Here is an 11,331-nt window from a genome sequence, read left to right on the forward strand (position 1 = left end):
ATCACATTGCAAACTAGCTACATATCATGATTTTTATGCAGTATGCTTTTATATATGTGTTGCCTATTTAATAGGACAAAAAGACATGGGTGGTTTGGGGGGGGGCAGGGCAGTTAAAGCACACCAAATAAGAGAAAATAAGAGAAAATATTTTCTAATTTAGTACCCACATTGTGTTTGTGCATTAGTTAAAGACATCTACCCCCTTTCAAAAAATCACATGCTCTAAGTCATACATAAAATCAGCTATTTAACATTTATAATGTGTTTTGTAGGGCTCTACACTTTCACAGCGCCAAGAAATAATCATTTCTAACAGCAGATTCTGTAATTAAGGAATCAGAAAACAATACAGACAGCAGTTTTGGTTTGTTTGTCTTTCCTCTCTCTCCATTTCTTTCTATAAGGTGACAGGAGCTTGCTTTCAGCACTTGAAGAAAGCAGTGAACCTGCAGCTACAAATGGACCTGAGCTCAGAGTCTGAAATACATTGTATTACACATGTGGCTGTTCTTGGAAGTCAACCATTTCTGCAAGTTATTCTCAAGAGGCATGATGTACTATAAGCACTTAAGAAATGTGTTACACTGTGACTGGAACCAAGATGAAATAGCAATATTAAAAGAGATGGTTTAGTTTATGTAGTGGCCAACTATGCCATTAAACTAGAACAATGGAGACGATGGGGAGGCAGGAATGTTCTCCAGTGTGATTTATTCCTTTTCAGTAGCCGTGGAAATTTTTCCTATAGGCCTGAAAATGACCCTGTCTGCCAAACAGAAGTCAGAATTAAGATGAAACAGAGTTCTGCTAGATTAGTCACCTCGGGATACTCTGCTCTCACACAGCAGAGAGATCTCAAAGCACTTTGCCAGAATGGGTCAGTTCAGCCTCCCAGGCCCACAAAGACCATGCCTTAGCATTATTGCTGTCAGACATTTCAGAGAGGGGGAACCTAAGGCTTGAAGGTGTGCTCAAAGATATGCAAAGAAGGCTCTGCCACAGAGCCAAGAGCAAAACAAAGGTTTCCTTGATCCTGTGCTTTACAGGCAATTTCAGCCTCCCTCCTGCTTGGAAAGACCACAGTTTGCTGTAGCTAACAGCAACTGGGTCAATCAAGGCAAGAGAAAACCTTACCAGGCAATGGTTTACAAAAAATACAATGCTATTCCCATTTCTGCCAGCCAATAAGTCCTGTTCTGCCCAATGATACACATGTGAAAGGCTGGCTGTCTTTCAGAGGATCTGTCTTTAAGCCCGGGTTTGACACCTAAACCCTGCTGATTTCAGAAATCTCCTGAATCAGCCACATGCACAGTGACCCTGTGCGTCTACCTGCTCTTTGCACTCCTGTACTCTGACATTATAGGAATCACCATGCTGAAGGCTGCCCGATGGCCCCCACAGAAATGAAGAGAGCCCAAAGATGTCTCCTGATCAGACCTTCTTCTCCACACAGGGATGGTGAGTCCCAAGCTCTCCATGGGGCCTAAGGAGAAGGATAGTAGGGATGGCTTGAAATCTTATGCCTGTGAAGAGACATATCTGACTACAGAAGATGCCTTCTGCACACTGATCTTTTAATGACTGCTCAAATGATATAGCGAGGGTCAGTGCAAGGAACACACTGGAGCTCAGTGTCAATCCCGTCCCAAATCCCGCCCCCTGTCTCCCCCCTCTTTGCAGCTTGGCACCCCGACAGTGGGACCACGTGCAACCGTATGAACTACACTCCTTACAACTACATCCCAGCAAACAGCCTGCTACCCACTTCCTTCCTCTGCAGAGTAACAAGGCACTCTTTGGTCTCCTGTTGTCTCTCCCAGAAGTCTGGTTCCAATCTCAAAAATGCCACATCAGACGACAATCCCTGAACAACAGCGTATGTGACCAGAGATCCTCACATTGCACAAGAGCAAAGATGCAGGTGCTGAAATCCCCCCCGACCGGTTCTGAAATGTGGAGTCAGCTCGCTGGAACAGATAGCAACAAGGATGGTTCAAATCAGAGCAAGGCTGAAACCAACACCAGACAGAAACACACGGATTCCAGGCTACCAGCCTGCTGACATACAGCGAAGGCCTGATTTCTGAATGCACAGAGCCCACCACCTTCTTTAATATCCCTTAGTGTCACAGTTGATCAGCGCCGCTGAAAAAGAATAAAGGAAGTTCTCTCTCTCCTGATGAAGCTGTGCTACAAATTACTCATGAGATCCTGTCCTCCTCACTCTGAAAAAACCCTTCTGACCTCAAAAGTGTTCTGCCTGAAGGAGAACAGGATGCCCAAAGCTGACACAGTAAAGTTAAGCTTTTGTTGCCTAAAATCCAAGCCCTCCTTTGCCATCAACATGTGTTTTAAAATAGTGTCAAACACAGCATGGTTTCAGTTCCAGCTTCCACTTCAGGTATTTCCACTTTTGCAATTTCAACTATGTTTGGTGTGGAGTAAGGGGCTTTTTGTTTGTATTTTTCCTCCTGAAAAAGAAAACTGCATAAGCAGATGACAATCTCTTCCCACCCAAAATCTGTTTGTGTTATACATATCGCCAGGTTGCCCTCATTTAGCTCCAGCACTAAGTGTCAAAAGAGTAGCTACCAACCTTCCTCACATTTCTCTTGCAGTGGGAAGGAAAAAAGGGGAGAGACCAGCTGACTGCATGTAAGTATTTAGCAACCTGCTTCTGCTGCCAGTGCCCTCCGTGAGTGACTAATGTTTCACAATCGGAAACATGAGCAACTGCCCCAGCTCTATATTCCTCAGCAAGCACCCACAAAAGAGCGGGCCAGACTCAGGAAAAAAGGAAGACCAGACTCTGTTGACACTTTCACCCGAAGGCTCTGTCAAGCTTTCAGTGGGGCAAGTGCACCTTTATGGTATAGCAGTAGACACCATTTCCAGGAGTAAGAACTGGCACAGACTAACCTCTCCACATCAAGCACTAGTAGTAGCCTGCTAATCACAAAACAACTTGAGCTCGCAAAGTGATAAGGAAGCCTGTTCTTGACCCAAACAGTGACTTCTCCCCTTTCAAGAGACTCTGAAGTAATTTCCCAGAGGCGCTGCGCCTTGCTGCTGGGAGAAGCTCCACTCTGGAGCCTCCATGGAGCACAGATATTGCACCAGAGCTCTTCATGAGAGCGGAGGGATGAACGGTTCAAGTGTTTTCACTCAAAATTAAAGCTGCTGCTTCCCAATCCTGAGGCTTCCCGCAGGGATCAGTCAGTGCCCAGTCAGCTGTCTTCCCTGGAGTCTTGGCTGCAGCCTGCCAGTTTTAAGGGACACCTTTAGGAACACACACACGCACTTTGTCTCAAAGTTGCTACTGTTTGCCTAATGTAAATGAATCCCTAAGACCTGGCTACATTTGAAAGTGATTCAGAGGAATGAAATTGGGGTCTCTGTGTCAGTGGGTCTGCCAAGTCTGTATGACAGCACATACTGTACAGTCAACACTAACTGCTCCTACTACTGCTCCAGCAGTTTCCCCCTCCCCCCCACTCTGCTTGCAAGGAGAGTCCAGGCAGCAACAGGGGAAAAAAAAATAAATGTAAATACAGGATATATTATGAAACATCATGCACTGGTTGGAGGATTTGAAGGGAAATGTAATAAATTATTTTCAACTTTTCAAATGTATGTGGAGAGTTACTGGGATGTAACCAGAAGAGTGTTAGTTTAAATTTCCCAATAATAACAGTGGGCTTGGGTAGATACACTGTACTGTATAAAACAAACTGCTGCTCTTCCTCACATAAAAGAAGGCAGCAGGAGACAGAGTATCACATACAGTACTGCCTAAAGCATGCTAGCTATGTCAACAGATTATCTCGCTTTGGACTGTCTGCACTGTTATTAATTTGTAACTGATTCAGCAACAACGATGCTATGGGATTAAATGTGTAGTTTTTTTTTTTTAATGAAATTATATTAACCTCTTCAGTTTAATTAGCATGTTAAAAATATAAAAGGAAAGCAGATGTGACCATCATGGATGTGCAAGCTGAATATTAATAACAAAAAGCATCCCCACCCGCTTGGAGGATAAAGCAAAGTTGGATCAGTCATTTTGCAAATGAAATCCTGAATGTGGCTGTTAATAAACCTCTCATAAGCGTGCATACACACACACAGAGACACAAAGCTGAAGACAAAACAATTTTACTAGGGTAAACCTTTAAAGAGTCAGCCACAGTCCAGCTGGCTGTCACTGCTACAGCCCGAGTACTCTCAAGTCCTGCCATCCACATTTCTCACCCCTCACCACTCCTAAGGAAAATTAAATGAATGTCCCAAACAGTCACTCAGTGGGGAACTAATGCACTCTACCCTTATGCTAGCCAAGACAAATGTGAATTCTTGCAAGATGAAATCCAGTGGCTCATTATTCTTAAACTGATACTGTCATGGGTCCGTGCCTTGCATTAGCACCACATGTCACTCCAGCCACACTCCACTATTCTTACAGACGAGCAGATTTTTTTTTTTTTTTTAAAGAGACACTAGTTTACAGAATTTTGACTGGTGTATTGCCTCTGCCAAAAAAACACATCAAGAAATGGGACTATCTCATGATATTCTGCCATAATAAGGTATCCTACCTTTTCTTTTCCCCCAGTATCCTAGCTGATAACTATTTACAGTCCTATGCATTTGGGTTCATAGTTAATTTTATACAACTGCTTTCTCTATAACCTACTCTTCTCCTTGATATTATTTATTCAGGCCACCAATCATTATTTTAATGTATTCATAATACTTGATTTCCCCCTTTAAAAATATCCTAATTCTTTCTGCATATTAACCCTGTGGTGCCTCAAAACGCACTGGTTCACTGAAACCAGCCTAAGGCGTCATTGTTTTAAGATACAGCAAGAAGTGTGTGTTTCTCCCACCTTCTAAAAAAGAAAAGAAAAAAAGTCACCTCCCTAGTTACAGAATTTATCCTGAGATCTTTCACTACTCCTTCCACATACCTGCCCACCCCACATCTCTGAATTAAGCTAGGATTTTTATTGACATATACTAATTACCTGAAAATAAGAATGATCTATTCCGTTTCCACCAGCTGCCAGTTGTCAGCACTGGCTGGAAGTGATCAGCCTTGTTTAAAAGAACAACAACAACAAAAAAATCTAAGCTGAAAAATAAAATAAAAATAGTAGTCATCATAAAAACAAAACCCTAAAGAATTTCACCGGATCTCAGGTGCTGCCGGGCGTGCTTAGAAAGGACTGAAGGCAGACAGATTTGAATGGACTGCTCGGTTTGTCATTGCAAAAAAATAGAGATTTAAAGGTCTACCCACGCGGAAAAAAAAAAGCCAACCCTGAATTAAAGAACAAAAATAAAATAAAGTCAGAAATGCAGCCCCAATGCATCGACTGTCTGCACTTAAGAGATTTACAGGAGTAATTTAAATGATTCACCTGCTGCCAGTTTTCCTCCAAGGATGGCAAAGCTGAGAAGTAGCCGGTGTCGTGGACAAGCTGGAGTTCCTGGAATATACTATAACTAGCCAAGACATCCATGCTGCTGTTGAGCAAAACCCTTTCTTTCTGCTTTTGTGTGTGTTTGTTTGCTCTGGTGGGGGGGGTTGTTTTTGATCAAAAAAAAAAAAAAAGGAAAAGCAACCAATGATAGATCCAACGTCCCTTTTGCTTTGTTTTGTTTCAGTCACACTTTAAAAAAAAAAAAAGGGAGGAGAGATGGGGGGGGGGGGATCGATGCGGAGGGAAGGAGGCGAGGGGCCGGGGCGGCCGGGGGCGAGGAGGACGGCGAGAGGCGCCCAGCGCGCACCGTGCACCCCGCGGCCGCCACACCGGGGCTCGGGCTCGGACTCCGCCGCCGCCGCGCAGCCCCGCGCAGCAGCCATGCGCGCTCGCTCCCGCCCGCCCCCTCCACGCTTTATTTTCGGGAGACCACGTTTTTCCCCCCCTCTTTTTCCCCCCCACCTCGGCAAACCCAGCCCGCGCCCCCCCCCAACGGCCGCCGCCGCCGCCGCCTCACGGCCGCCCCTCCCCCCGCGCGCAGCCGCGCGGCCCACTCAGGCAGCGCGTGACCATGTAGGGTAAACGCCGGCGCGGGGGGGGCGGGGGGGAAGCGAGGGGGGGCGCCGCGCCTGAAGTCACTGCCGCCCAATGGCGGCGCCGCCCAGGCCGCGGGGGGCGGGGCCGGGCGGCGGCGGCGGCGCCGATTGGCCGGCGCCGCGGCTCCCGCCCCCCCTCCCCGCCGCCCTACAAGGCGGCGCGCGGCGAGCTATTTTTAGGGCGCTATATAAGGGGGCGGCGGCGCGCGCGGCGGCGGTAGAGCGCGGGGCGGGGCGTCGCGGCCTTCCGTGTGGCGCAGCGAGGTGTCCCGGGGCCGGCCCGGCGCGGCGGTTGCCGTTTTCAGCGGAAAAACGCTGCCCTTTGAAGGCTGGGTCGCCTTAGGGGGCGGGGGGAGCCCTGGGGCTGAGCGGGGGCCCTGAGGAAGCGAGGACGGGCACTGCGGTCTGCCCGTGGCCCTGAGCACTCACATCTCGTAGATGACTAGTAAAAAAGATGAGCAGCTGGTGTGATTTTGTGGAAGGAGGCAGTGGTGGGGAGGCAGAGCAGGAGCACACCCTGAGCAGGAGCGGGCAGCGTGAGGACCACGTGTGCGCTGGCTGTGTGTGGAGACCAGAGTGACACAGCCGTGGAGAAGCAAGCAGTGCCAAGTGTTAATAAAACCAAACTTATCTCCAGAAATGCTTATTAAGTCAATAGGCATCTATCAGGGTGTTTAACCAGGCTTAGCTGTGATCCGAGCCCTCTTGAGTGCTAGTTTGGGTTGGCTAATGGGCTGTTTGACCTTAAATGGTTAGTGTGGTGCAAAGCTTCCCCAAAATTGCTCTGGCGCTGGGCACGGTTGCATTTCTGCTTTTGGAAAGATTGCAGAACTGCGTGTGCTCATTTAAAGATGATGGGGGTTTTTCCAGTAATAGCAGAAATATGTTCTCTTTGTTGCTCTCAAATGCAGAGGGCTCCGTAGTCCCATCGGCTGCATTGCCAGGGCCATACCCAGCCACCAGGCTGCCGGACGAACGTCCCCCCGGTGCCCTTGTATGGTGGGTTGTCGGCTGTGAGTTGGAACGGGTGTCTGTGTAAACAGATCCTGCTACAGATGCAGCCGTGGGTTGTTAAGCCATCTGGTTTTGCTGCAGTTGCATTATGCTTCTCTTGCCTTGCGTTGCTAAGACATCTATACTTACCTACTATCTTCCTTCTGCAACCAGATGAGCATGCCTGGGCCAGGTCTCAGCTGGCATAAAGCTGTGTAATGCCACTAACACACACACACGCACACACATCTCATCCCTGGTGTCCCACTCAGATTGATGTGAAAGTATGAGGCAGCACAACTCATCAGTGTTAATTAGTTCATGGTATGCTTTCTTTCTTGGTGATGAAGACAAATTGCCTTTTCCAAAACTAGATCCATGTTAACAATTTTAAAGCCATGTTCAAAGAAAGCTTCTGAGAGTAAACCTCTGTTTGCCCAGATAACGGCTGCGCTGAGCCCCAAGCTGCTGAGTGCTGGCAAGCAAGGCAGCTGTAATTTTAGAATATAACAGAATAGGCACTGCACCCTAGTTTGGGGAGTCAAAATCTAGGGGGGGGCGGAGATTAGGTTGTTAACTGAAGGAAATGCAGTGATTGGGAGAGATTGGATATAGGCAGTTTTCTCATAAATGGTCCCCCCTCTGCAGAGGCATTCTTTGTTTCGGTGCTTGCATTACAGGAGTGTTGCTCAGCCTCCTACTCTCAGGATACAGATCAGCACAGTCTGGGGCAGCTCACTTGAAGATGGTTCTTTCCTGTTAGTTGCTTCTGAAAAGGATGTGAAAAGGATGCCTGTTTCTCACCATTCACCTTGAGAGCAGGAGGCTGTCTCAGACAAGACCATCTCTGGCACCTTTAACAGCAGGCTTAGCAGAAAAGTTAGGTGTAAAATCAGATGTGAATAATAAGCTGTTCTTTCTCATATAAATGCACACATAAATGTATATATTAGTAGGGAGATGAGAGGGAAGCTTAGCACAGTGAGTACTGTTGGAGAGGTCCTACAGATGGTCATTATCAATTCCAAGCATGCCTCAAGTTGGCAAAATGACACATTTCCTGGGCACCTTTGGAAGTAAAAGCTTAAAGGCAGGAGAGGAGAGAATCAGACCTAAGATGGTCAGATCTGGTAGGAAGCAGAATTTGGGAATCATAACGCAGCACCTATACCAAGATGGTTGTGTATCTGTTTCAGAAAAAGCTTTCAATAAGCACATCTCCTTAAGAGCTCACCAGAACAAGGCCATATGCATATGCAGAGGCTGCTTCAGACCTAGGCAAGGAAACCGAGGACAAGAGCAGTAGAGGTTCATGGTGCAAGCTATTCAAACATCCATTTCTATCTCCAAATTTTCTAATCCTGATGGCTGAAAAATATATTGGTACTACACTTCTGGCCTTGTTAAGCACAACTACCTTCTTAATAAATAAGTTGTTAAGTGCTCTGATCTCCAAGCCTCCCCTCTAACACTGTAAGAGCAGAACTGGCCTGTATGAGATGTAGGTTGCTCATTCTTTGGTTTAAAGCAAAGCTCTGTGCCTATCATGAGTTACTATTTAAAGCCCAGGAGTCCCCTCTGCCATGGTAAAGGGTACTACTTGCTACTTCATACTTCTGGTTAGCATCATCAAAAATCTATTTGTCTTGAGTTTTCTGCTGAATGCTTTTGCTGTAGGAACAGCCCCTTTTCCACCCTTAGGGTAAAGGTTACTCTCAGCTGTGGAGCTCAGCTGCTTTACACCAGCAAAGATCCCAGCCTGTGCCCAGATTGCATAGTAACTGGTGGCCAAATAGCGATGAGCAGATACCGGTCTGCTCCTATCGCTGGCTTCAGGAGGAGCTGGGTCTGAGAGAAAGATTTTGGCTCTGAGCCTTGAGGTGAAGAGCTGGGCTACAGATCTGGCCGCTTGCCTAGGTGGTTTCCAGGCAGACATTGCATTTTTATTGTCTTGGATATTCTGCTTTGGAGGTCAGTTGAGACAGCAGAATGGGGTTATTGCTTGGCAGAAGTGGAAAGGTCTGGACAAAAAATGAACATAGTCATACACTGAGTATAATGCAGTTGGCCCAGGATCTGATGTAGCATATACCTATGCTAACTCAGAGATAATAAAGGGATCAGGCAATTTCTACCATGTGCTCTTAGTTTTCCAGGCTTATTCTTAGCAGATAGCAACTTGCTTGCTCTGGCCCAACAGTACCACCCATCACAGAGAGCAATGCAATCGCACATGGTGAAGGAGCAGCAGTACCCTCCACTACACAGCCAGGCTCAGGGGCACAAAGGAGTACACAAAAGTCCAGGCAAACGGTGAGAGCTGGTCCCGCAGGAAGTAAAGATGGCCATTTCAGCTATAGCACCCGTTGGTCTTGTACTGGGTAAAGAGAATAGTCTGGACAGAAAAAGGATTTTTTAGCCAGTCTTGAACCAGCCAGCATTCCTCTGACTTGCTGAAATGTCAGGAGGATGCAGGGAGTTGAGATAGCTGGTTAGCAATAGTGATGATGGGTCTTGGCAGCTGGGAAAAGGGAAGGGGGTGTATTTTTGGCATTGAGGAGCAATGGGAGTGGTTAGTCCTAGTGAAAAAAAAATTTTCCTTGTTCCTTTTGCTGTTGTAGAGAAAGAGGAGAGATGATGTCACTTTTTTTGGGTCACTGGTTTCTTGAGAAGAGCTTGAATTTCTCATTGCCTGCCAATGAGACCTCTGCCAACAACCTCTTCCATCCTCTCCAGGCTGAGAGTTCAGAGTGGCCCCCTGCACTTGGCTGGATCTCAACAAGCCACTGCTGTGGGCAGAATCACAGTTTTGATTGCTCTGGTTGCCTTCCCTTGTGATATCTCCAGCCCCACTGCCACCAGGAGCAATGGCGAGAGGTGTGTAATGGGACCCAGTGGGGAATGCTGATTTGCAGGGGACTTTGGGCTGTTGTGCCATCTGCATACCTTCCTTTCCCCCATCTCAGATCGAGAGTTACTACCATTTTCCTGTACTTGTAACCTGTGACAGGGATGTTCAATGGTATTGGTTCTTCAGTCAGGGAGTCCCTCATGGAGAGGAAGAGGCGATGCTTGTACATTTGTAGGGTTGGAGTTATCATTGATTATGAAGCCTTGCAAAGAGCGGAGTGGAGGAAAAGCACTGAGAAACTTTCTGGAGTGTGCTTGGGTTTGCAGCCGCCTCCTCTCCAGCAGTGGGTGCAAAAGCTGTCACTGGGGGAGTGGAGAACTCGTTTTGGTGGTGGCTAACAGCCAGGTGGCACGGTTGGAAGAGACTGCAAAAGGAGCAGTGGGAAAGTTTGAAAGCCACCCAGCTGTTCAGAGTTACCACTTTCTGATACAAGAGTGCGTGTGTCTATGTCAACGTCCGCATCTAAATCTGATGAGAACAGCTGCATATGTTACCAAAATCCCAACAAACATCAAGCAGCCATAAAGGAGAGAACTTCCTTTCCCAGAACCAAGCGTCTCGCTCCGGGCTGTGGAAGTCCCCCGTTTCCTCTCCAGTCGGATACCTCCCACCCTCTCAACCTCTCACCTCCTTGTCAGTCCTCAGTTTCCTAGAGAAAGGCCTCTGCTGCTGGGCTTCACATCCTCCTCCCGCCCCCGCAGAGCAACATTTCCGTGAACTGGAGGATAGTTCAGTGTGTCAAGTTTCCTAAAGCAGTCTCTAAACCGCTGGCTGATCTGAGCGACCATGCTGCAGGGCAGGAGCAGGTCTGGAGGAGGGAGGCTGAAACAGAAGTCCAGCTCTTCCCTTCTGCAGCTTGTCTTGGGGAAGGGCAGTGAGGGCACGAGGAGGAACCTTGTTTTTGAGGGCAGGGAAATCCTGGGTGGCCCATATTTTTAACCTTCTGCTTTTTAATTGAAGGCTTTTCTGCAGGGTAGCTATTTTAACAAGACTGGGCCCTCCTCGTGCGGTAGGAGGCAGGGCTTACCGAGAGGGGAGCTGCCCCGAGCTCTTCCGCTGCGCTCTGACCAGCACACCCACGGCTTTCCCTGGGCACCCGGCTCTCCCAGCATTTGAGACTCCACCAGCCAATCCTGCCATCCTCGCTCTGAGCAGATCACAAGTGGTTTGGGCTGGTGTGGACGCGCTGAGTAGCACTGTGACTTACAGCCTGGGTAGTACTCCAGGAGAGAGCGTGGGGACACATCCTGCTGGGTCTGTTTTTGCCACCAGCCTCCTGTATGACCACTTGCACCTGACGTCTCTCCCAGTTCTGTGGCTTGTCTGCACGAGTTGCAGA

The 11,331-nt window shown here is 47.8% G+C and overlaps 1 protein-coding gene across 9 annotated transcripts in view; it reads right to left on the minus strand.

The window, feature by feature from the left end:
• Positions 1 to 5,608, minus strand: part of KLF7 (KLF transcription factor 7) — a 122,749-nt gene extending 117,141 nt beyond the window's left edge. For all 9 annotated transcript variants that reach the window (XM_067298807.1, XM_067298809.1, XM_067298806.1 and 6 more), the window contains exon 1: positions 5,430 to 5,608. In XM_067298807.1, the coding sequence (XP_067154908.1) occupies positions 5,430 to 5,531 (102 nt within the window). In that variant the 5' untranslated portion in view covers positions 5,532 to 5,608. The remainder of the gene's footprint in view (positions 1 to 5,429) is intronic.
• Between the last annotated feature and the right edge of the window lie 5,723 nt (positions 5,609 to 11,331).

This window comes from Apteryx mantelli, chromosome 6 (assembly GCF_036417845.1).
Source record: "Apteryx mantelli isolate bAptMan1 chromosome 6, bAptMan1.hap1, whole genome shotgun sequence".
NCBI classification, from domain to species: Eukaryota; Metazoa; Chordata; class Aves; order Apterygiformes; family Apterygidae; genus Apteryx; species Apteryx mantelli.